Genomic DNA, 24,675 nt, shown 5'->3' with positions numbered 1-24,675 from the left:
CCACAGGAGCATATGAATTTCTGCAGGGCTCACTGCTGCATAAAAACTGTTGGAAGTCTCTCACAATTTTCTTGGCAGTCAATTAAGGACTAAACTGACAGAGTATTCATTGGAAAGGAGCTTTGGAGGAGCAGAGCAGTCTAACCTCCAGTCTGAAGTGGGACTACTGTCTATACCAGGTAAGGTGACCACTGCTCATGTTCTTACTGAGAACTTGAATATTTTGAGAAATCTGATGAGAGAAGTAAAACCCTGATTAGCTATGGCCAGATACTGAAACAGCCTTTTGGGATCTTGCATCACAGACACCATGGGAAGAACAAGGAGGAAAGATTAACTCAAGGTAAGCCATCAATTTGTTTGAAAGAGCCTGGGACAGGCAGCAGCCTGACAGGAATATAAACCATGGCTGCAGGGTCAGCTGGAGAAAGGGCTTGGTGCACAAGGGTTCCCTGTATCAAAGGGAGACCTCATGAACTCCTTGGGAAGGCATGAAGGGGTAGACAGCTTAATACAAAGTTTAGATCTGCAACACTAACAGGAGATCCTAAAAGAAGGAAAAAGTTATTCTCAAACTCTATCTCTACCATAACTGCGTGGTAACAATGTGGTTAGAAAGAGATCCCTCAGCCATTCTGCTGAACTGTTTTCCTTGTCCTCTGCGCCAAAGGCAGAGCAGCTCCATGTTCTACACCCTGTTCACACTCAGCTATTACTCAGGACTGAATATACCCCTGTTTGACAAACCTGCCTGTTTTATTAAGTCACGTACTACACTGGTTAGATGATTTCAGACGCTTGCTCTTGCAACCCCAATTTTGTCTACTTGGTATATCAATGTGCGTTCATTAAATTAAAAAAGAATAACTATTTTTAAAATTCAAATTTTAAAGGAACCACATTTTTCTTCCCTGCTAATTGCCTTCTGTGGCTTGGAACATCTTTGTGGACAATAGGTGTTCCTGCCACTACTGTCCCACCTGGAAGGAGGTTTGGCTCCAGTCCCACCCTCTTTCTTCAGCTCAAGCTTCTCGGATGATTTCAAAAGCTGGGAAGTGAGAGGATGATGCCACTCTGTACCACCCGAGGCAACACACTACACCCGAGCCCACAGCCCAAGATGGGCTACTGGGAGGGTTTCTGACACTGCCGGTGCCAAGCCACAGCCAGCAATTAACAAAGAAAAGAGTTGCTCCTAGCTTGACTGCTGGCAGTGTGGTTGATGGCTCTGGACAGAAGAACCTCCACGAGGTGAGAAACACAGCAATTCATGTGGAGCTGACTCAGGGCGTCACCAGCAGCGACCAAAACCCAGGTGACCTTGCTGAGGCCAAGCAACTGCTGCCTCTCAAGCGTATCCTATTGCTGGGAAGGCAAATCCAGTGAGCTGCAGGATGCACCTACCCCTCTTAGCATGTGGAATAGGTGTGGGCAGGCCCTGGAGAACTGCAGGGCCAGCATCCTCACTATAAAACCCCCGTGGGATATCAGCACCTTCTCCAGGAGCTCCAACAAGCACTGGAGCAGTCAGGTGGGGAGCGCCCAAGTCAGTGATATTTGGAGAGAATAGTCAGGTCTTGAGGAAAGGGGCTCCAGCACTGCATTTAGAAATGAAAACAGACCAAGGTAGGGCCAGCTGATCTTTCTGCCTAGGCTGCTGCAGAAGATTAAAAGCATCCTTGAGCTCTTGACTAAAGCTGGAGCTGCTGGCAGCAGGCTTTGGCAGGAGAGGTGCTAGAACAAGCCCTGGAGTCTCTGCCTTCCTCAGCCTTGCTCATCCATTCCAGCCACGCAGCACGACGGAGCAGTGAGCTTGACTGGTGAAGTGTCCCAGGGACCAGGGGTGCCCTGCTGATGTCTGGAGCAGAGACACAACTCGAGATGCCCATCATGAGACCCTTCCCCTCCTCTGCCAGCTGTGCTGGGCGCAGCAGCGCCCGCGCCGCACCTCTGGCTGCAGGAAAGCGCACCCTGAACCTGATGAAACTGCAAGGCGTTGGTCGCTCACAGTGCCACCCACTGCGGTGCCAGCTGCCCTCCCGGCCACGCGGGCACGGGCCCTGCCCTGCTGGATGTTATCTGGGCCGGCGAGCCGGGCACAGTGCTGGCTTAGCACAAAAACAACAACAACAACCCCCAGCTGCTGTCAGGTCAGCGCAGCACTTCTGACTTCTTGGCAATCACCGAGAAGCATGTGACAAATACCCCTCTACTCAATAGCATGGGGCTGAATAAAATAAAAATACTGAAAATAAAAATACTCAGTTTTGCCCAGTTGGGCAGAAAACACCAGCACTTTGCAATAATACACTATCAGAGGAAAAGCACCATGACTTCCAGCACCTCTAAAACGAGACTGCTGCTGCTGAGAGGGATCATCCAAAGGAATTCCCTCCCTTCTCCCCCAGGCCCCTACAATTCACACAACACATACTGCTGGAAGAATGCAGAAAAAGGAAAGCAGATGCAGCCTGGCTGTTGTGGCTGTGGGCACACAAAGCTGCTCCCCCACCACCTCTCCACCAGTCCATCAGTTTGTTTGTGCCATCCAGCCTTTGCCATCGCCTGAACCTACAGACAACAAATCTACAACAAATATTAGAATGGTGTGAGCCTTGTCTCTCTGCCCATCCTGGTGCCAGCCACTGCTACAACAGATTGCACCTCGCCAGTGAAAAGCCTGGAGACAGTAAAGCCAGCTGAGACAAAGGTGTGCTGAGTTCACCTCTGAAGGGATTTAGATCTGGAGCACTCAACATGGACAAACTGCTGAGACAGGCATTTCCTCAGGTGTATAAACATCACGGGCAGCAAACGCCAGCCTTGCAAGAATTCTCCTCCAAAGCTTAAGAATAAATTCAACATGTTTTTAAATAATTATGGATGAATCACTTGAAAAAACTTCCTACATTTTATCTTCAGTTGCTGACACTGATCGTGCAGCTATTTTGTTTATAATGTAATTACACATTCCCACCTACTTGCACTCTCTGTGTGCAGCAGAGTACCTCAGGTAGCAGAAAACCTCAAGGCTGACATTTCTTCCTGGCCTTTGGAAGTGACAGAACAGTTAGCACAAAACTTAATTTATTTGAGGTGGAGGGTTGGGGGTGGGGGGGGGGTAAAGAGAGGCAAGTTAATTTCCCTTAGAAGCCCGATGGTCCCCACCCAGAAACCTGCGCACAAAAGAATACTGCCATTAAACTGGTAGGTTAGGTCTGAGACCAGAGCGAAGGTTTGTCAACCATGACATGCTCCAGCTTGTTTAACAGTCGACCGGAGGGTTGAAAAGTCTAATAAAACCAAAAGGCCTTCCATAACAAAGCTGCTGCCACTTAAGGAGAACATTCACACCCATTCAGCAGGGCTTTTTTCAAACATGCAGAGGTTTTTGGAGCCTCCAAAGCCAGTAAAGAACACCAAAACAGAGCAGCTAGAAACTGAAGCTGGGAAAAAAAAAGTGAGCAATAAGGAACACAACTGGGAACACTGAGTAACTAACCACGGGAAGAGATAACAAAAATGCTGCATGACCTCCCTCCCATCACTTGGATGCCTTTCTAAAATAGACACTTCAGCCTGACCACAAGTTATTGTGCAAGGATCACTGGGTGAAGCTGCATGACCTGTTATCTCCAGGATTACCAAAGGAAAGTTTTTCCCCATGCCCATTTGGAAAGCTTCCCCTCTTCAGAAAGAGGAAGGTTTAATTTATATGGATCAGTTTTGCCAGGCTGTGCCAGCCCTGGCTGGGGAAGGCCCGAAGCCAATACGTGGGGGCAGTGGGATGCTCTGCCTTCCTAAATTCTCCACTTGGGCTGATTTCCCCAGCCGGGAGCACTCAAACCCCCCGGGTCACAAACTTCACTGCATATATCCAGAGGGGAAAACCAGCCCGGCAGTTTTACAACCGTGACAAACCCTTTGCTGTAGTGACACATCCACACATCCTTTCCTGCCCATTTCCATCTCGTTTTGCCAGCATTGGTCTGTCTTAAAAGTTCAAGGAGCCTTTTCAAAGTAGCTTTTCCCAAGAGAAGAAAGCCACCTTCCACTGAATGTGCAGATGTTCAGAGACACACGAAATCTCAGTATTTCCACAACAAAGAAGGCAGCTTTTCTGTCACTGCTTTTCCTGGTAGAGTCATGGACCAAGCAACAAAGGACTTGTGGTGATGGTCTTGGTTCAGCACTAGATGAGCAGGAGACACATGCTGCACACCTGAGGCTGCCAGCCTACCCAACAGCTTCTGTCTGTGGCTTTGCTCAAGAAGGAACAATTTTCATTTCCTAAGAATGAAACGTTACGACAGTCACATGGACTGAATTAAAAGTACAAAGACCAGACCTCTTAGCCAGAGACCCCAAATTTTATGAAAAAAATTAAAAAGTACATGCCCCTTGGAAATGCAATCTGAGCAGGGCCATAAGGAGAGTAAGAAGGTTCCAAGGTCATGTTTTACAATCTTTTGAAGCAGGAATGAAGCCGATGTCCAACGGAGACATTTCGTGCTGCCATCTGTACAGAGCTTCCCTTTCTCCAACACAATGCAAATGTTACAGTGCAAGAACTTGCTGTCTTTGCTCAGGCAGTCTTTATTTGTACACAATAAAGGCCTTGTGCAGGAGATTAAGGCTGTATTTCATCGATTTGACACGATGGTTAACCTATGAACTTTGCCCCTGCTAATAGAATAATTTCTATTTGTTGATTCCTCTTTTGGGATCCTCGAGGGTAACAGCAGCTTCATCCCAGCTCTCATTGGCATGTCTAGTGCCAAATGGTTTTACAGCTCTTACTTCTGTGGAGCAGAGCCAGGACAAAATTGATCAAATGCAGTAACTACAGCTGGATCCTGAGTCCCCACACCTCCCTCCACGGATCCTACCTGTATTTCCTAGGAGCTCTCCAGTGACTTGGCTCTGATTCACACTTGGCTTGTGAAACCTTGGAGAGGTTGATAGAATCATGGAAAGGTTTGGGTTGGAAAGAACCTTAAAGCTCATTTTGTTCCACCCCCTGCCATGGGCAGGGACACCTTCCACTATCCCAGGTTGCTCCAAGCCCTTTCCAACTTGGCCTTGGACATTTCCAGGGATCCAGGGGCAGCCACAGCTTGTCTGGTCCTTGGCTATCCAAGCAATCAATCCCACAGTGGCCCCAAAGCAACAGCCTGGACCAGGCTGGCAGCAGTGGCAGAACAAGGAAGCTCCTCTTCCAGATAAACCTCTCCCAGTCCAAGAGGCTGACTGCCAGACAGGAAAACAACTAAAATTTGTGACCCAAAAGGGCAAATCTGTTAAACACTGCAGACATGGTTTTCCAGCAGACCTAACCCAATCTAAACACGGAGTGCTGGAAAAAAGGCAATCCCACCTGCCCAGTTGTACTGCTCTTCTCATTCCAGCACCAGCATTCCTCTAAACACATGCTGGTAATAAAGGACAGAAAACTGAACCTTCAGAAAAGAAGGAAAATGAAGATGGAGAGAAGGAGAGGACTGACTCTCTGGTCTACAACAGGACAGGAAATATGCGGGGGTCAGAGGGATGAAAGATAAAACCCAGCAGTTTCTGGTCATTAGTTCTGCAGGTAGATGCAGGGACTAACATGAGGCTGTGCTGCTAACCAGTAGGACTCACTCAGGTATTTCAAAGAGGTTTTTTCCTCTAGCTATAGCTTTGCCTCCCTCCACTGCTTATCATCAGGATAGATGAAAGCTCTTCATCTATTAGCGATTTAGATCAGATGAAGACCTTCAAAAAACTGCTACTTTGAGGACAGGTTGTATCTTGGGAGCCAGGGGACCAAGAAATTCCAGGTCTTACCACAAAAGTGTACTCAGGAGTCTTCAAAGGTAAAATCCAATTTCCGTATGGGTTTTATAGAATTCGGATTATCTGACTTAAAACTGCAACGGTTCTACTTAAATTCATTACTGGCTTACAACAGTGAGGGATCCACACCAGGGCTGTGAGGAATGATGGTTTTGCTTTTACACATAAGTGTGACCTGCAACAATTTAATTTCTGAGTGTGACTTCAGACAAAGCAGCTCACTCTAGTAGACAGGAGAGGAACAAGATGTGTGTCTCCAAAAGTCAGACCTTTCCTGAAGTTCCCTGAGCTGGGCATTCAGGGCTGCACCAGTGAAGGAAGGGGCAGCTTTGCACCTGATGAGTGGAGATGGATACTGCAGTCTCCCAGAGGAACTCAAACCTGAGCCATGTGTGTACTGCAAACAAGGAATAAAATGAGCCTTTTCACAAACCAATCACCTCAAAGCCAGCTGACTGCTGTGGGAATGTGTATTTCCAGGAGCATGACCTTTGTGGAGTCCAAGGCTGCACTTCCAAGTGAAGCAGGCATTAATTAACTAATTTATAGCATTAGGATAGATGGTGTTAGACATACTTTGTATTTGATAAGTTCAAAAGTGTAGCTTTCATCTGGCATTGTTCCACTTCCAGATCATCTCTACTAACCCTGCAGCAGAGCTCCAGCATCCCACTGCCATGGAAGAGGTGGATGATAAAGTGGCACCAAGGACAATCAGCCTCACCCATGCTGGGGTGGCACAATAGAGGCTGCTCCACGCTGCCAGGCCAGGCTGAGCAAACCCCTGCTCTCAACCAAGTGTCACATCTTTTCAGAGAGATGCTCAGAATTATATTCACCAGCAATTTGACTTTTTAATCATTTCAATTACTGTGACTAAAACCCTTCAATCGGAACAAAACCAGGGAAAAATAACCCCTCTCCTTCTGAAGCAGCCTGCCTAGCTTAACAGACCATACCAAATTGTGAAGGTTTTTGCTTTTGTGGTCTTCACATATTTCATTTAATGCAGATAATTAACCTCAGTTTCTAATTTCAAATCCTCCACATAAGGAAGCAAAGTGACTGAATACATTCACTGACAGATGGAAAATTAAAATATTACTACAGCTTCTGCATGGCTCAAAAGACAGGGCCTTGCAAAAGATCTTTCTTCTTTTATTTGACTGATTAACTATAATTTGCTTAATGGATTTAAGGATGAGCCTAATAATCCAATGATATATCCAGGAACCGATTTAGGATATCAGCACCTCTGTTCTGATTTTTTTTTTAAACATAGCAATTTTCTGCATTACACAGTCACTTCTGAAACCAGATTTTTCCACCAATTGTAATAAAACCAGGTCCATGATTTATTTTAAATGGGTGGTGACTGCATGACTGGCCTTGCACCAGGCAGCCACAATACTATAAATTCTTGGAGCACCTTCTGAAGCCCCAAATCTAGAGATGACCCAAAACCATAACATATTCCAGCAGCCACTGGACCCAGTTCAGGACACAGCCAGGACTTCTTGGGAAGGTGGGAAGTCAACAGCTCAAACCTAAAATGGGGCCAGCATGTGCTCCCCCAGCATCCCCACACCACTCTCAGTCCCTTTTCCACCAAGAAAGTCTGCCCTAACAGGATTTCACAGTCTGTCTCAATAGTTAATAAATCCAGAATCTAACAGACTATTAAAGGAAAACATCCAAGAGGCAGTCATTTTTAAAACATCCAATGGCAACTAATTATTCAAGGGATTAGTCCATTATAGTAACAACAAAGAAACTCTTAAAACATAAAGCCAAGTTGAACGGCAGATCAAAACCAAGGTGTTCCCACCCCGTGGCCACCTCCTGGGTGCACTTCTCAGCATCCTGGCATTGGTTCAGCTCCCACTCAACCTTTTAACATCCCATTCTTTCTGAAAGCAGGCAGAACTCAAACCAGTCTTCTCAAAATATAGAATTTCATGCTCTGTGCCATCATTGTAAGCACACAACAAAACAGGGCATCCCCAGGACTGGACCAGGCAGGCCACAGCTCTAACCCAGCTATGAGGCTCTCCAAGGACACAGATTCCCTCCCCTCATGCTCCCAAGATTTTTTTCAACATGTCCAACCTGAATCTCTCCAGGACCAAAAAGGAGAACATAACTTCTCTCTTGGGCTTTTAAGAGAAAATATTCTGTAACCCAAATAAAGCTCAATCACAATAAAACAAGGCTTTGTTTGCTGGAGGAGGGAAGAAAACACTACTCATTTATCAAATTAGAGTGCTAAAAGCTTAACTACCTGCCTTTAAAAAGAAGCCAAAGCACTGATCTATAACCAAACACAAACACACCACTTCTTCATCTTGATTTGTGTGGAGGCAAAGCTACGGGCACAAAAGGTATTCTTCTTCAAATAAAATCTATTTTAAAACTTGGCAACCACTAGCATAAATACTTTACACTGCTAATGTAATGTAAGCATTTCCATGCAGAAGTTTCATCAGCTTAACAATATATTTCAAAAAGCTGGCATTAACTTCTGTGCAAAAACACCATCAGTCTCTGTCCTGTATATCTTAGAGTGCTTCAGCCACTAAATTACCACTTAGAGCTCTTAGCACCAGACCCCCTCCCTGCTGGATTCACTGATTTCTCTCAAGAACAATGCAGAACCCAAACTACTCTTCTGCAACTTATTTTCTTTAAGTGGAAATAGCCACTGCTCTACAAGGATTCCAAACAGGCTTGTACTGATTACAAATTATACTGTGGGCCCAGCAATTTTAATTCAAGACAAGCATTCCCAACTTTACATATGGATCTAACATTCAGCAGCTGATTTCTTCCTGCAAACAAGCTCCCATGAAGCTCCAACAGCCTAAGTCCAAGATGCATGTGCTGCCTCTCCAGGTAAAAGAAGCATCAGTAAGAGGGTAACAAACCTTTGAATATTCTAAATACGACTCCTCCTGCACCACTGTTTGATTTTGCATCCTCAGTTTTCCAACCGGTCAGTACAATTAACACCAATTCCTTCAACACCACACAGTCTTGAGTCAGAGGTGTGCAATTTAATATTTAATTATGAACGAAGCTGCCAACCTCAAAATTAGGGCTGCCAGCTAAACTTCAGCCAGCTCCTTCCTGCTGCAGCCCCAGCTCCTGACCGCTGGACCGTTTATGCTCCCTAACCCACAGAGATCCTTGCTTTCCCTGAACCAGCCTCTACACTTTAGTTTGTCACTGCATTGTCCCACACCAGAGGTTGTCACATCCCTCTAAAGCTTCTTCAGCTTTTCTCCTCTTGCCTCCCCTGCACATCCCATGGTGAAGTGCTGGCTGTGTGTTTTGGGGAGAGCTGCTCTCCCACGTGTCCAGAGAGGCTGCCAGTGCGTGGGCACAGGCACAAGGACTCTCCTGGTGATTCCTACCAGAGAATCCTGGAGAACCACATCACCCACCCTTTTCATCTGAACCACCAACACTTGTGAAACGCAGTGAGCTTAGTCAGCTCAGCACTGTGGAAATTAAAGCTGGGAGCCAACTTCTTTAAAAAAACAAACAACCCCCTGTGTATATCAAATCCCAGGCTGAGACATTTCTCCACCCGTGTCCAGCAGCTCCACCACCAACACTCCTCAAAACCCAGCAACTGGAGACTTCACCCACCACCCCGTGTCCTCTAATCAGCATCATCCAGGCTTCTTCTTCAATACTATACACACAGAATGGGTCAACACCTCAAAATCCAGCAACTGGAGACTTCACCCACCACCACATCCTCTAATCAGCATCATCCAGGCTTCTTCTTCAATACTATACACACCATGAAATAGGTCAACACCTCAAAATCCAGCAACTGAAGACTTCACCCACCACCATGTCTCTGTCCTCTAATCACCATGATCTGGGCTTCTTCTTCAATACTATACACATCATGGAATGGGTCAAAACCTGAAACAATTGGCAGAACTAATGTAATTTTCTCAGTGTGCCTGGCTGAGAGATTTCCCAGGCTGAGAAATTTCTCCATCCATGTCCAGCAGCTCCACCACCAACACTCCTCAAAATCCAGCAACTGAAGACTTCACCCACCACCATGTGTTCTCTAATCACCATCATCCAGGCTTCTTCTTCAATACTATACACATCATGGCATGGGTCAACACCTCAAAATCCAACAACTGAAGACTTCCCCCACCACCATGTGTTCTCTAATCACCATCATCCAGGCTTCCTCTTCAATACTATAGACATCATGGAATGGGTCAACACCTCAAAATCCTACAACTGGAGACTTCAATCACCACCATGTCTCTGTCCTCTAATCACCATCATCTGGGCTTCTTCTTCAATACTATACACATCATGGAATGGGTCAAAACCCAAAACAATTGTCAGAATTAATGTAAATCTCTCAGTTTGCCTGGTTTTCAGGAGAGATGACAACTGTTGGAAGGTAACACCATATGCTGTTCCCACCACAAAGGACAGCAAAGGCAAGGCCTGTAAGAGTGCTGCTCTCCAACGCTTTGAGAATGGGATGGGAGCCCCTTCCCACACAGAGCTAAACAGAGAGCACAAGAAACCCACTGCAGCAAAACACAGGAGCAAACCACCAAGCACCACGTTTCCAGCTGTTTCGGGGGCTGTGTGTTTTCCTGGAGCGCTCCAAGAGCAGGCTGCAGGCGGTTCTCAGGCACAGGTTTAATTTCTGCTCCCCAGCTCTGAGGAACGCTGTCCCGGCGTGTCGGAAGAAGGTTAATGAACGATTTAGCCGCCCTCACAACCACGTTAGTGTCACTTTCGGAAGCTGCGAGTTAATGCCCGAGATCTTCGGGGGTTGCCCTCTTTGAAGTTCACTGATCCATAACCAATGTCCAATTAATTTGCAGGAGCCTAACGATAATGACTATTGGCCTTTTCCGACGCATACAAAAACACAGTGGGTAACAGCGATGCTTTTGGCTTCAGGGTATTCTCAAATCTGCCTGCACATTTGCACACCTTCAAAAATATCCAGCGCTAATAACGGATTGTCTTCTGCCATTTGAGGAATTTTTTACATTTGTTCTCCTGAGAGCAGAGCTACTGCATCAAGATTTATGAAGTTTCTGCTGAAAAAAAAACCTGGAGCTGATTCAAGATGCTCATTTGCTAACAGAGAAATACTTCTGCTGCATTTGCTTAGATTCCTCTTTATTTAGGGTTTCCATGGAAGCCAAGGAATAGAAGTTAAATCTTGGGAAGATTAAACAGGCCCTGAGATATAATGCAAAACAGCTTATTTCAACATTCCCCAAAGAAGAGAAATGAGAAATTCTTCCACACATACGCCAAAAAAAGAGGTTTGTGGAAATTTTCAAAATAAATTGGGACCCAGTTTTTCGAATGCTGCACACAGCCATTGCTTCCTGCTGCAAGCAGCTTCCACAGCTTCCAAAACACTTCCTCAGGTGAGAAAGTAAATGAACAACTCCCTAAAAACCAGCTTGTTCAAGAGAGTTATTGCTATACAACATCCAGGAAGAAGGTTAATTCAACCACAAGGTCTTGCTCAAAGAGGAACAATCACCTCATAAATTAGTATCTGAGCAGTCTTTAGAATTAAAAAATGCAGAACTTATGCAGTTCAGCAGCATCTTCCATGGCAATGCTCTGAACACCACACAAGCTGACAGACCAGCATTTAAAAAATAAAATAAATCCCTTATCTTCAGCTTCTCCAGGCTGAGAAGTGATTCCTGCTCTGATGAGAAGGGCAAACATTTCCTTGCCTCCCCACCCCACAGGTCAGCAGAGTGTCAGTAGCCACAATGACAGGCTGTTGGACACTACAAATTAATAGCCACACATTTTCTCTGATCTCCATCCTCCAGGTAAAGATTTATTTCACATTGTTCCAATCTCATATGAAAATGCCCAGGACTGATGAACTCTACTTCAAAACACTTCTATTTCACAGCACATTTCTTACACCATTTTACAACCTGGCACAGATATATTCAGCTATTGGGTGAAGTGCACCTTTTTCTTGAAGCTGGAGCTAAACAGTGTCACACACAGAGGATTTACTTACTACCTGGTCTAGTAAGGAAACTAAACACAGCTGACCCTCAAGCAAGTTATTTTCAATTTTAAAACCATTATTGCTTAAATAAAAAGATACTTAAATCAGAGACTTTTCTAATCCTTCATTTATGGTGAGCACCCAACTGCTCAGTGGAATGCACTTCAAGGTTTTTATTAATTCCATGGGAAAGTCCCAAGACACTGGGATATTTTTTTTCTGATTCTTGATTAAAGCAGCGGGAGCCCACATGAATTCCCTTTCTTCCCCCTCCCCAAGAGTTTCACATGCAACATCCCCTCCTCAAAATCTGTAAGAAAACAAGAATCAAACCAAGAACATTTTGCCATCTGAAAGGCGCCGAGACCTTGCGTGGGGCGGGATGCGCTTCCAGCTGCCAGCCTAAAGGGACGGCTGAGGGAGATTAAACACAGAAATGCTTTTCATAAGGCAGGAGCCTTTGAAGAGGACAGTTCAGCTACTTCATTTCGTAATCTTCACAAAGCGTCAGATTTTAGCCTAAGCAGGTCTTAAAACAAGGAGATTTTATTTTAAAAAGGGGGGAAAAAAAAAGTAGGAATGTGTTCTGGCTGGGTTCTGTTGATTCAGCAAGGGTTAGACACACACATGCTTATTGATCGCAGAGAGCTCCCTGCTAAGTTAATTGTCTGGAATTTTAACTGAGCTCTCAGCAAGTTTCAAAATCCATGTTGGCTGGAAGTGGGTGGGGGACCCAGAAAAAAACAGGCTGCAGAACTGTGCCAGTCCTACAGTTAAAAAAACCCAGCAATTACTTTCATGAAGAGAAGAGCTTCAGCAGGGCATGGCTTTAACTGGATTTGGGGATTCTGACTCTGACACCGTTAGAATTCAGTGCTGGAAATGGCATATGCAAAGCAGTACCATTATCAGGGAGCACCATCAATGCTGCTTCACTCCTACCCACATCACCAAGTGAGGGTATCTCTCTCCTGTGAGCTCCCAGTTGTGGCTCATGACCATTTCTACACAGAAGTGTCACCACCAGCTTACCTGCCCATCTGGCAGTACCTGAACACTGACCTTCTGCTGGTGCAGGCTACAGCAAACTTGGCACTGCAGCTTGCCCAGCCACCTGCACATGCATGAGGGCTACCCATGGCTTTGCACTGTCCACCAAGCCCTACGTGCCTCCTGAACACCTCCAGCAGCAGTTTCTCCAGGTGAAGAACATGCTGCAGGGATGATTTGGCATTATCAGACAGGAACAGCCAAAGACACCTTTAAAACAACCTGCGATTAGTTTCAAACAAAGCTTTGCACTCCATCGACCCAACCGGCAACACCATCCTGTACCAATGCGGACGCTCCCCAGCACTCATGTTTTTCCAAGGTTTCCCACATCCCCCCGGCAGCTCCCTGGCCCACTCCCCACCTACCTGAACTCCCTGCCCTCGCTGTAGCGCCGGGCTGAGGCCGCGCGCTGCGTGGCCGTCTCCAGAAGCAGCTTCTGTGTCAGCCTGCTGGAAGGAGCCGAGTCCCTGCTGGCCTCGGGCTCGGCCTCTTGGTCACACTTCCACTCCTCATCCTCGTTCAGAGTTGGCAGATAACCAGGCAGCCCTTTACCTGTCCCAGATCCCGAGCTCGGATCGCTATAAATTTTTGGACTTTCCCCACCTGTCCTTGTGTATTCCAAATAAATATCCGACTTAAGGAACAAAGGGTAGGTATTGTCTTCTATCATGCACTGAATCTCCGTTTGGGCCTGGTCAAACATGTCAGGGTCAATCTGCAGTTTCATGACACAGTCTTTGATGAAGCTTTTTGTGGCCGGTTTGATCTGCCGGGACACAATGCCATTGTTGTCGAGGATGTATTTTTTGTAAATGGCTTTTGCCAGCTTGAGTCTTTTTTCCTCATTAGACACGCACGGCTCCAGCTTCCTGAAGCCACTGCAGGCAAACCAAAAGTCCAGCAGATCTGCACAGTCCTCCTGTTTCAGGAAAGTCCTGAAGAGGTTGATGCCATCTTGATCATCCAGCAAGGAGTGCAGTGACTCGGCCCACTTCAGGTAGGGTGGAGTTGGCGAAGCACTCCCCTCGGGCTCGTACCCCAAATCCAAATCGGAGCGCCTCGGTGTTGCCGTGGACATCTCGTTTCTGACCACATCACTTTTACCAGAGTAGAAGCCATGGCTAACAGGCCTTGGGTCTGTGGACACGAGCTCCCCCTCCTCACCAGGAACTGGTGGCCTTGGAGCATCTTCAGTGAAGCTTCCTCCCAGGTCCAAGGGGAAGCCCTTCCCCTGGATATTCATTTTTCTGGTCCTCGCTTGCGTGGGAGCAGTGGGGGATGAGCGCCAATCTCAAATCACCAATATCTGTAGCTCCAAGGTGAACGAGTTTGTTTGGCTGAAACAGACGAGGAAAAAGTAAGCTTGTATCACTTGAAACAAACACTCTAAGACAACAAACTAGTGGTTATGCTCTGCACCTTTACTATACTAACACCTCTTTTTCAGCAAATCAATGTCTTGGTAACTTCTGAGAGCACAGAATCGAGCTCAAACCAGGCAGAGGCTAGAAATGACAGTTACAGAATATCACAAAACTTTACATCCAGAATTTGGCATCATTGATACAGCTGACACTATGCTAAAACACCAGCCAATTTCCCAACAGCAGTGGTTTATACATGACCCTGGCATGTAGCAGCCCACATCCAAGAGATCCATACCCAGGTAGCACAGGGCACATGCCATCTTCTGCACTGCCACCAGTTCCTCTGCTCTGCCTACCTGCACAGGACACATACCAGATCATACTAAGGCAACACATTTTTATCTGGCTGTGGATCTAGGAAATTCTTATCCTTAAACAGGAATTTAAGGCTTGTGAAAATGATTATTAAAGAACATCCAGTTAGTCCTGAAAGCAGGGCTGCACCTTAATCAAACACAGGTGGCTTTCGTATGCTCAAGTGACATACCAGCGCCACATTCCTCACAAATCTCTGCGTTTCAGAAATACGCCGCGTCGCCTCGTCTAGCTCTAGGGGAATCCAGATGCATCGTTGACCCTAATATTTTGGGCATCTGGACTGCATTCTTGCTTCAGATGGGCATGTTAGTACAGGAGCTCAGTTCTAGCACTACTTTTTGTAGGCAAGCCGTTGAGAAAAGGTTCATTTACGCTAACAAAATTGCATGCTACGAGCCTGGGAAAATTTCAGGTCATCAAAGGAAGATGAGAAAAGCACCTTGACAAGGAAACCTGATCAAGTAAGATGTTTTTAAAGCAGAGCAACGAGTCAATATGGAGGATGGAAGGTATGGGGAAGGCAGGGAAGGAAGAAAAGGGCAATCCCTGGGTTGCTACTTCTGCTGCTCAACAAATTAACCTCATCATTTAAAGCGAGTAGCAAAAGCCTTGTGTTACAGAACAGCCTCAGCCTCTAAGCCCCAAGTACTGCAGAGCACCAGCAGCCTCACAAATTACTCCTTGCACTGGATTAACTCAATTGCATGTAAAAACACAGCAGGAAAGACACATTTTAGCTTGCCCTCCCTCTCAAAGCAAACCCTACACCAACGAACATCTTTGGGATGCTTTGCCATTTCCCCCCCATTTCCTGATCCTGGCTAAACCAAGAACCGCCGATGCTGTACCTTACAGCCCACCTGTCCATCGTGAAACAACCCAGCGAGCCCACGAGCGGCCAGCGAGGATGGCTGGGCCCCGCCAGTAGCCAGCGCCGCGCTCACACCCGGCCCGAGCCCCCGGCACGCAGCCCCTGCCCGGGCACCGCGGGACGGGGCCGGGCTTTGGCACCACGGGGCGGCTCTGGGTGGTTTTCACCCCGCGTCTGGAAGCGAGCGCAGGACTTGCCCCTCGTTTGCGGTGCAGGTCCCCGGTAACCCCCGGGCGGGTGCAGGGGACCCCCGGGGCAGCGGCACCGCAGCCCCAAAGCCACGCCGGGCATTGTTGCGGCGGGGCGGCGCTGGCTCCTCGCCCCGGCCGGGGCAGCCCCGGGGAGCCTCCCGGAGGACACGCGAGGCGCCCGGCCGAGCCGCCCGCCCGGCTCCGGAGCGGACCCCCGGCCGGCCCGCGGGAGGCGGGGGCCGGGTGGGCTCCGGGGCGGCCCCGCCGCTGACAGGGCGCCGCGCGGGGCCCCCGCCGCCCCCCGGGCAACTTCGCGGGACCCGGCCCGCGCCGCCCCCCCGCCGCCGCCCCCGGCCCCGCTCACCCTCCCGGCCCGCCCGGCCTCCCCCCCGCGCCCGGGGCGGCCTAGCCCGGCTCGGCGGCCCCGGCGCGGCCCCGCGCTCCCGCCCGCGGCGGCCTCGGCGCGGCCTCGGCGCAGGGCCTGGGCCGGGGCCGCCACACTCACCCGCGCGGAGCGGCGGCGGCGGCCCGGGGCGGCGCGGGGCCCGGCCCATGCGGCTCAGCGGCGGCGGCGGCCCGGAGGGGCGGCGGCGGCACAAAGCGGGCGGCCCGGGACGCCCATGGCCGCGGCCGCAGGCGGGTGGCGGCGGCGGGGAGCGAGTGCAGCAGCAGCAGCAGCGAGCCGAGCCCCGCTCCGCTCCGCTCCGCCTGCGCCGCTGCCTCCCAGCCCGGCACGGCGGCTCAGCCGCGCCCCCCGCGCCCCCGCCCGGTACTGCGGGACCGGCGGCCGGAGCGGGGCGGAGCGGGCCCGGCACGGCCCGGCACGGCCCGGCACGGCACGGCCCGGCCCGGCCCGGGGAGGCGGCGCGGCGGCACGCGGGACCCGGGGCGGCTGCAGGCCCCGCACCCCTGCAGGGCCGGCCGGGGGAAACACGGAGCTCCCGGCTCGGGGAGGCCTCGATTGCCGGGAGCCGCAGCACAATGTGACGTGCACGGGCTGAGCTCCCCGGACAGCTCCGGCACATGGCCGAGGCTTCGGGCTCGGCTTCCCGCAGAGCCCCGGCACCTTAGGGGCTGAATGGCTCCGGGGCTTCGTCCGGTCCTGGTTGTGGGGAGCCCGTGAGCATCCCGGGCAGAGACGGCCGCAGAGAACCCTCGGAGACCTCCAGGGTCTCGTCGAAGGGCTCTGCTCAGAAAGGGCATCAACCCTCAAACACCGCCAGCCTCCACGGCTCTGTCCGTGTCAAACACCGTGACACTTCTGAGCTTTGTCCAGTTTGGACCACGCACCAGGGGCCTGGGGATGCAGGGGCACGGGTCCCGCAGCCGCTCTTGCCTCCAACGACAACTAGAGCTGGTTTGGAACCTGCAATGTGCGTCCTGCCGTGTGTGTCCTGCAATGTGTGTCCTGCAGTGTGCGTCCTGCCATGTGCATCCTGCAATATGTGTCCTGCAATGTGCGTCCTGCAATATGTGTCCTGCCATGTGCATCCTGCAATATGCGTCCTGCAATGTGTGTCCTGCAATGTGCGTCCTGCAATGTGTGTCCTGCAGTGTGTGTCCTGCCATGTGTGTCCTGCAATGTGTGTCCTGCAGTGTGCGTCCTGCAGTGTGCGTCCTGCCATGTGTGTCCTGCCATGTGCATCCTGCCGTGTGTGTCCTGCAATGTGTGTCCTGCCATGTGTGTCCTGCAATGCGTGTCCTGCAATGCGTGTCCTGCAATGTGTGTCCTGCCATGTGTGTCCTGCAATATGTGTCCTGCAATGCGTGTCCTGCAATGCGTGTCCTGCAATGCGTGTCCTGCAATGTGTATCCTGCCAAGTGTGTCCTGCAGTGTGTGTCCTGCAATGCGTGTCCTGCAATGTGTGTCCTGCAATGTGCATCCTGCCATGTGTGTCCTGCCATGTGTGTCCTGCAGTATGTGTCCTTCTTCTCTGAGCCAGGCAACCACCGCGGGGAGAAATCAGGCGCTGGCCAAGAGGTGGCACTGCATGGACTGGAAAGGGTCACACCAAGTGAAGACTCCCCAAATCAGGCGTGTTTTGTTGTGTGCAGCAGGGTGCACCAGCTCTGAGGCTGCAGTACTGGGGACACTGAAGGGAGAAGAAGTGAATTGCCAGATGCAGAGATCAAATGAGAGTAGCGTGACAGGGAAGTGCAAAAGCGAGTGTCTTCCCTGGAAAGCAGTGATAGACTCTGAGCCAGGCAGACCCTAGATACCATCCTAAAAGCTGAACATGCAAACAAGCCAATAGACAATCCTCTGAAAATTAGAAATAACTCAGAATAGTTTCCAACAGGGACTGTTTCTGCTTTCTTATGTGATCACGCTGCCACAGCTGCCTGCCTCAGTGCATTTAGGGAACACTTTTGGAAATGTAACATTTTTTCCAGCTCTGTGAAGCTCCCAAATATTCAGTCTGAGCAGTGACACTCCCCATCCCACCCCAGCACACAGCCTGGCAGGATGATGTGGCTCCTTGCTCTCTCTCATGTGAACGATGCTCGGAGCTGATTTACATGTAGCAGTGCAATGCTGATCTCAGGCATAATAATAGAAAAGCTGATGTGGGATTCAGCTGGTAAAGAATTAAAGGATGGGAATATAATTAATGCAATCAGCCTAGTTTCCAGAAAATAGCTCTTGTCAAACTGTGATGTCATCCTTTGAAGAGATTACAAGTTTGGCTGATAAAGGTTATGGCACAGAAATAATAGACCTGGGCTCTGTTCAGGCATGTGACTTAATCCATATAGTATTCTGATTAAAAATTAGCACAATACAACATCAAGAGGGACACCTTAAAGGGGCTGGGAGCTGGCAAACCGACAGCCATCAATGGGGAATCCCTGCAGAATGGGAGCGCGCTCAGTGGGTGTCCGGGCTTGGATGGGAAGCCCAGTGCTATTCAGTATTTCCATCAATGGTCTAGAAATAGATTAAAAAGCCCTGCTGAGAAAAACGCCGGGGCGAGGGAAATGAGAGGGGCAGGAGACACGGACGAGGTCAAGACAGCTGTAGAAAACTTCACAAGCCGAGTCCCTGGCAAATAAAACGTGCTTGAATGCGAGCAGCTGTGAAAGGGTCTGTCCACTGAACACAGGGCCCTTCTGATGGAAAGCCGGGATCTGGCAGGGATGGGGGGAGTTTAGGAGGCAGGAGGGACAATGTGGGAGCAGCAGGGGGGATGTCCTGCTGGGACAGGACTGGGTGCCACAGCAGGAGGGTTCCAGCATCTGTGTTGTGGAAAGGATGCTGGGGAATTGAGAGAAGGTGGAGGAGAGTTAAAACTACTTTGCAGAGGAGTAGCTGAGGCCCGCAGCCTCCCCAGCAAGTTTAAAGGAGCCCCAGAGGTGTCTCCAGTACAGCACATCAGCCACTTCATGGGTGAGAAACTATCAGGTGTAGAGAGCTTTTCATCTGCCAGAGGAAGGCCCAGCAAGATTCATGGCTTGAACTGAGTTCATTTGAGAAACCAGAGCAAGATTTCTCCGTGGCAAGGGAGAGCCTGAGGTGGTGGGCAATGAGTTTGGGTGCAGCAGGATGCAGCTGGTTGAAGAGCTGGGGCTTGACATGCCCTCCCTCATGATGCCATCCTTCCCTGACCTTCCTTACTGCTCCTCGGGTTGGGCTGGACCTGGGGAGGTGGGAGAAGTGCTGGAGGCTCATCTTGCTCCCACCAGCTCCTGGCACATTCCCCCAGCTCAGGGGACACAGCCTGGAGTGAGGATCAGCCCCCATCCCACCCCCCAGGGACACAGAGAGGCAGGGGACCTCCAGAGCAGCTGGATGTCCCTTCCAGCAGTGCGGGATCGCTCTGTGCACGCTCCCAGGGAAAGCAGAGCCAGCCCTGCCCTGCTCCAGCAAAGGCAGCCAGGCAGCTGCCCCTTCCTAGGCCACAGGAAGAAAATTCCACAGATGGATGCCAAGCCCTCATGGTGCCTCTTTATTTTCGGGTCCTCTAGCAGGGATGCTTGGGGCTGAGAGAGCCATGGGCTCCCTCTGGAGCCCCTTCCCTGCCTTTTACCCCTCAGGTGGCTCATGACAAGGAGGTTATCCCTGCACTCCAGCAGGGGCCAAAATCACTTCCACATTTATCTGAGGGCATCAAACAAGTGATAAACCACACTGAGCATTCCTGGCTGTGTGCTGGAGGAATCAGACTACAAGGTCTTTGAGGCCAGTGAACCAAACCTGCTTATTTTTCCTTTTTTCATCAGCTGGCCATGAAGCTCTGCCTTTTACCCCAGATACCATCCTTAACCAAAACACTGAGATGGCAGTGGTGTTTTGTGCACTGAGGCCCCTGTGGCCACTGCCGCTGAGGCTGGCCCCATGTGAGCCTGGAGTTATGGACACTTCCCATCTCCCAATGCACACATTCCTTTCTGCCTGGAAGAAACAAACAGCAAACACTGGAGGAAAGGAACTGCTCTGAACCTTTGGTCTGAGGAGTCTGAGCTGCACGCAAGCAGCGCTGGTGCAATTCCAGAGCCTCTTTGCACAGGGGTGTGCTCTGTAGCAGCCTCCCCTCCTGCCAAGGTAGCTTGGGACCCGCCAGCTCTCCAACACCCCATCTGCAGAGCCTGAAACCGCTTGGATCAGCTTCAGCACTGACTAGAACCCTCCCAAATGAATTCCCCTCTTTGTAGCGGCTCGCTGGCTCCTGCAGGGCGAGGTGGCTCTGAGCGGAGCCGGGTGATGCCTGGTGGGCTGCCAGGCTGCAGCGCTCCCTTCCAGCGCAGGGATGGATGTGCGTGGGTGTAGCCGGCGTCCCTGTGGCGCTGGCGGATTCGGGAGGGAGCGCACTAGATGGTGCTGTTCAACCTTTGGCTGCCATTTAAAAGGCTCCTGCAAGGTCATCAGCCATGCCGAAATTCGGTGGTTTTGTTCAAAAAGCTTTTTTGGAACTAGGGGATGAATAGAAATATTCTGAAATATGAGGTTTTACGCTGATCACTGACAGAGGCAAAGGGATGTGCTGCCTCCCACCTCGGGCCTGCAGCACCCTCAGTGCTGAGGCAGGACCCGGGGTTTGACTACATGACCAGTAATGAAAATAATAATTTAAAAAATTAACGATTTAAAGAAAAAAATGATGCCAAGAACATAATGTTCTGGTGTGCAAGAGGCGGCTGACAGCTCTCTCTGGGACCGCTGGCAAGATGATGCTTACAGAATAGGAGGAGGAAAATGTATTAGCATTCTAGATAAAAGTATTGGAACCCAGAGCATCCCAAAGAGCCTGACTGGGATGAGGCACCAACAGCCCAGTAGCACTGCCACTGAAGGGACAAGCAAACAGAGCCACAGGATAGGCTGGGAGGAGAACAGAGCAGAGAAGTGGCCATGGATGGGGCTGGGGGCTGGATGAGAGTGCCTGCCTCACTGGGAGGGATGGATGGAGCAGATCTCATTGTGAGCTGTGAGGATGCCCACAAACAGCTGTGCCAGGGCTGGGGGCAAGAGTGGAAGTGAGTTGTGCTGATTTCAACCACCGCAGCATCCCTTCTTGCAGGGCATAAAGATATCTGCCCACCCTGGCTGTGCCAGCTTGCCAAAGCATCCATGGAAGCTGTGGGTGCAGGTCCCGCAGTGCCTCCTTCTTTGGATTCCCCAGCTCAAGGAATTGCTTCTAATGCTGAGTAAAAAGGATGAAGTTTGTGCTTTTTCTCTCAGATCCTGCTCTTTCATAAAGCCCATGGTGGAGCCTGTTCCAGGCAGTGGGAAGGTTGCAGGGCTTGGCTGCTCTGGGCATTCAGATCCTTCCCCTCCAGAAACATCATCCCAGTTTCCCTGTTCACTCCTGTTCCCACATGGGTGCTTGCTTGCAAATCCCCTGTTTATGCTGGGGTACAGGCCTGGAGTGGGTGGATGGGGCAAAACCTTTACTGCTCACATCAAAAGTAACAAAAACTGTAGCCAGATTGTGGCCAGATCTGTAGCCAGAGTGACCTTCTTTCAGGAATGTAGGGGAGAAGGGCATGGAGCAGCTCAGGCAGCTGTCTGAACTGGGTTTTGCAGCTGCCAGTGTTTGCCCATGGTGGTGCAGATGCCCAAATGGCAAAGGGAAGCCCCAGTACATAACCCTGAGCCCCTGCAGTGTCCCAGCACCCTGGTCTGTTCTCCCTGGGGTTTGCTCTGCCTTCATCTCCAGGTGTTCCTCTTTGTGTCTGCCCTGGCATCAGCTTCTTTCCCTCAGCTTAGCTTTGCCCTTCCTGCTGGGTTACAGAGCTCCCAAACCTAATGTTTCCCCAGAAAAGGATTATGGACAAGCTCATGCTGTGCCTTGGGAGGCTGCTCTGATGCTCTGCTCACCCAGCACCCTCCTCACAGAGGAGCTTGACATGGACTTTTCTTATCTCCCCACACTTCTGTGACCCTCCTGCCACCAGCCCTCAGCCCACCCCAGCTCCTTTCTGACTGTCAGCCCCCTCTAGCCTCATATTTGGGCTCAGGACTGGAGTTTTGGTCAAAGCTTTCCCCATATTCCTTCTCCTCCATTCCAGCCAGCCCAAGGAGAGCCACAGCAGGTCATGGCCACTCTCCTCTGCTTGGTTTGCATCACTCACAACCCCAGGAACAGCCAGTGACCATATCAGCTCATGTTCCTCTGCCCTGGCTGGGCAAAGCCCAGTTTGTTCACGCCGGCTTCTCTTCTCACTCCTGTCCCACCCCAGATAAGCCCTGGGCTCCCATCCCAGCTCAGGGCTGTGGCACAGAACTGATAAGGTTGCCAGTCCCTTGGTGTGTCCCCCAGCCCTCCCCTCCCTTCTTGCTGCTTTTGGGGAAAGGTTCCCATATGTGGCAGAGCACAGAGACCCTCACAGACCCCTGCTATATCTGAGACCCTGCCACATCCACGACCCTGACAGATCCCTGCCACATCCCAAACCCTGCAGCTCCCCTGGTTTTGGTCAGCCTTCCCTGCCCAAAGCATGGCACAGGAGCTCAGCCAGCACCACCAGTGCCCAGCGCTCCTCATCCCCAGGCAGTGAGGGTGAGCACCCCAGGGACACCCCACACACCTTCCTGCACCCACCTTTGGGGTCCAGCCCGGGCCTGTGCCCTGCACTGCTGCCTCTCCATGCTGCAGACCACCAGGCTCGCTGCTCCTCTCGGGGTGCCGGGGCTGGGGTGCCATCCACACACATCCCAGGAATGCCGCTCTGCAGAAAGAAGAGATGTCAGCTCGTCCCTGCTGGGAGCACCCTGCCCAGGAGATGTTGCCAGGGGAGCTGGGCCAGGCAGGGACACCTTGTGTTCCCCACTCACAGGAGTGGAACCTGTTCCTGTGGGCCTGAGGGACACACTTCTCATCTTGCCTCTCTGTCAGAGGGAGATGTCTGGGCAGGCTGGGCTCTGTCTGGAGCAACATAGGGGCCTCTGGAGGGGTTATCCCTGCTGGAATGGTCCCAGCTCCTCCTAGAGCTGAGGCAGGAGGGAGCAGCAGTGGCAGGGAACAACCCTGTCCCTGTTCCCAAGCCCCACTGCAGAGCCAGGCCCCCCCACCTGCCCAGGCCATTGCTTGCCCTCTGCTCCAGTGTCCCCATGGTGGGATGGAATAGGATGAGAAGAACACAAGGAGCAGCTCCATGGAAACACCTGGTTCCTGCAGCAGGGTTATCCCAGAGCAGCCTGTGATAATTCAACCTGCTTAATTCTGTTGGGAAAGATGGATTTCCTTTACTCAGCCATCAGTGACTGTGACCTGGGCTGCTGGAAGGTGAGGGAAGGATGGTCAGGGCAGAAATATTGGCTGCTCTGCTCTCACAGACCTGATTTGTAATGCTGGGCAAGATCTTCTGGCTTAACTGTGGTCACCAGCTCGGCTGGCAAGAGCCCCCTCAGTGCTTGGTGGTGCCTTGATGTGTGTCCAGGATTTCCAGTGTGATCCTTTGGACACGATCACCAGAGCAGCTTGGAGAGCTGGTCCCCACGTTCCTGGCTGACTGCTGGAGGGTCACCTCTCCCAGGGAGATGACAATTTTTGTGACAAGCAAGGCCTGTGACTATATTTTGGCTAATTTTCCACCTCTGGCGGCCAGGCAGCGGCCAGTTGGACACACGCTGGTTTCTGTGCTCTCTCCTGGGATGACTGTCGCTGACGAGGCTTTCCCTGGACATGAGGCAGACGGTCAGGGAATTGCTCTGTCCCGCAGTTCTGGTTTGCTGTGAGTCCACCTAGTGGCCCACGGCTTTATGGTCGGCTTTGGTGGGCGCAGGGAGGCTTGCGAGGACATCTCAGAAATGCTCGCGCATCCAGGGCAAGCTCTGGAAAGAATTTTCCCTCTGCACTGTTCCTGAGGTCCCCGTTGTTATGGTTTAGGTCCCAGATCACCGTTGTCCTTGACCAGGAGAGCTCTGAGCCCATGAAGTGACAGCAGCAGCTGAGGCTGTGGCTGCTTTGCTGAGGTCAAACCCAGCCAGCCCTGGGCAGAGGGTCCCTGTGATCACAGTGGGCACTGCTGAGGGAAGCCCCACAGCATTTCCACCCCTTAATTTTCCTGCAGAATGATTTTCTCAACCTCGAGCTCCTCCAACAGGGCAGTAGGTGCCCCAAATGCTCCTCTGAGTGATCCCATACCCTGGGGAGGTGCTGGCTCTGGGTGTCCAGGCAGCCCAGCAGCCAGAATCTAATTGCCACTGGCAGCTGATTGCCAGGAGCAGGCTCCTGGTGGCTGTTTGTGCCAGGCAGGAGGTCACAGCCTGCCAGCCTGAGCCCTCACTGGGCCCTTCTGGGGCACAACACGCTGTGTGTGCTGCAGGACCCCGTGTATTCCAGGCCAGGGGGAATGGCCAGCCCCAGCTGGGGGAGCCCCAGTCCTGGCAGGAACTTCTGGGAGCCTCTGCTCCTTCAGGGCGCTGGTAGGAGAGCCACAGACCCTCTGGGATCTCCCTCTACCCACACAGAGACTCCAGCC

The 24,675-nt window shown here is 51.0% G+C and overlaps 1 protein-coding gene across 3 annotated transcripts in view; it reads right to left on the bottom strand.

Moving 5' to 3' along the window:
* AXIN1 (axin 1) overlaps positions 1-22,809 on the bottom strand; it is a 77,890-nt gene extending 55,081 nt beyond the window's left edge. For 2 of the 3 annotated variants that reach the window (XM_063171190.1, XM_063171192.1), the window contains exons 1-2: positions 16,256-16,294; positions 13,309-14,280 (exon numbers count right to left, since the gene is read on the bottom strand). In XM_063171190.1, coding sequence (XP_063027260.1) covers positions 13,309-14,186 — 878 coding nt within the window. In that variant the 5' untranslated portion in view covers positions 14,187-14,280; positions 16,256-16,294. Of the gene's footprint in view, positions 1-13,308; positions 14,281-16,255; positions 16,295-22,793 lie in introns of those variants that run through there. The other variant, XM_063171191.1, reaches the window with a different exon arrangement.
* Between the last annotated feature and the right edge of the window lie 1,866 nt (positions 22,810-24,675).

The sequence above is a fragment of the Melospiza melodia genome, chromosome 18 (assembly GCF_035770615.1).
Source record: "Melospiza melodia melodia isolate bMelMel2 chromosome 18, bMelMel2.pri, whole genome shotgun sequence".
Lineage (NCBI taxonomy): Eukaryota > Metazoa > Chordata > Aves > Passeriformes > Passerellidae > Melospiza > Melospiza melodia.
The sequence above is the reverse complement of the archived record's forward strand: the minus strand, read 5'-3'. Positions and strand labels throughout refer to the sequence as shown.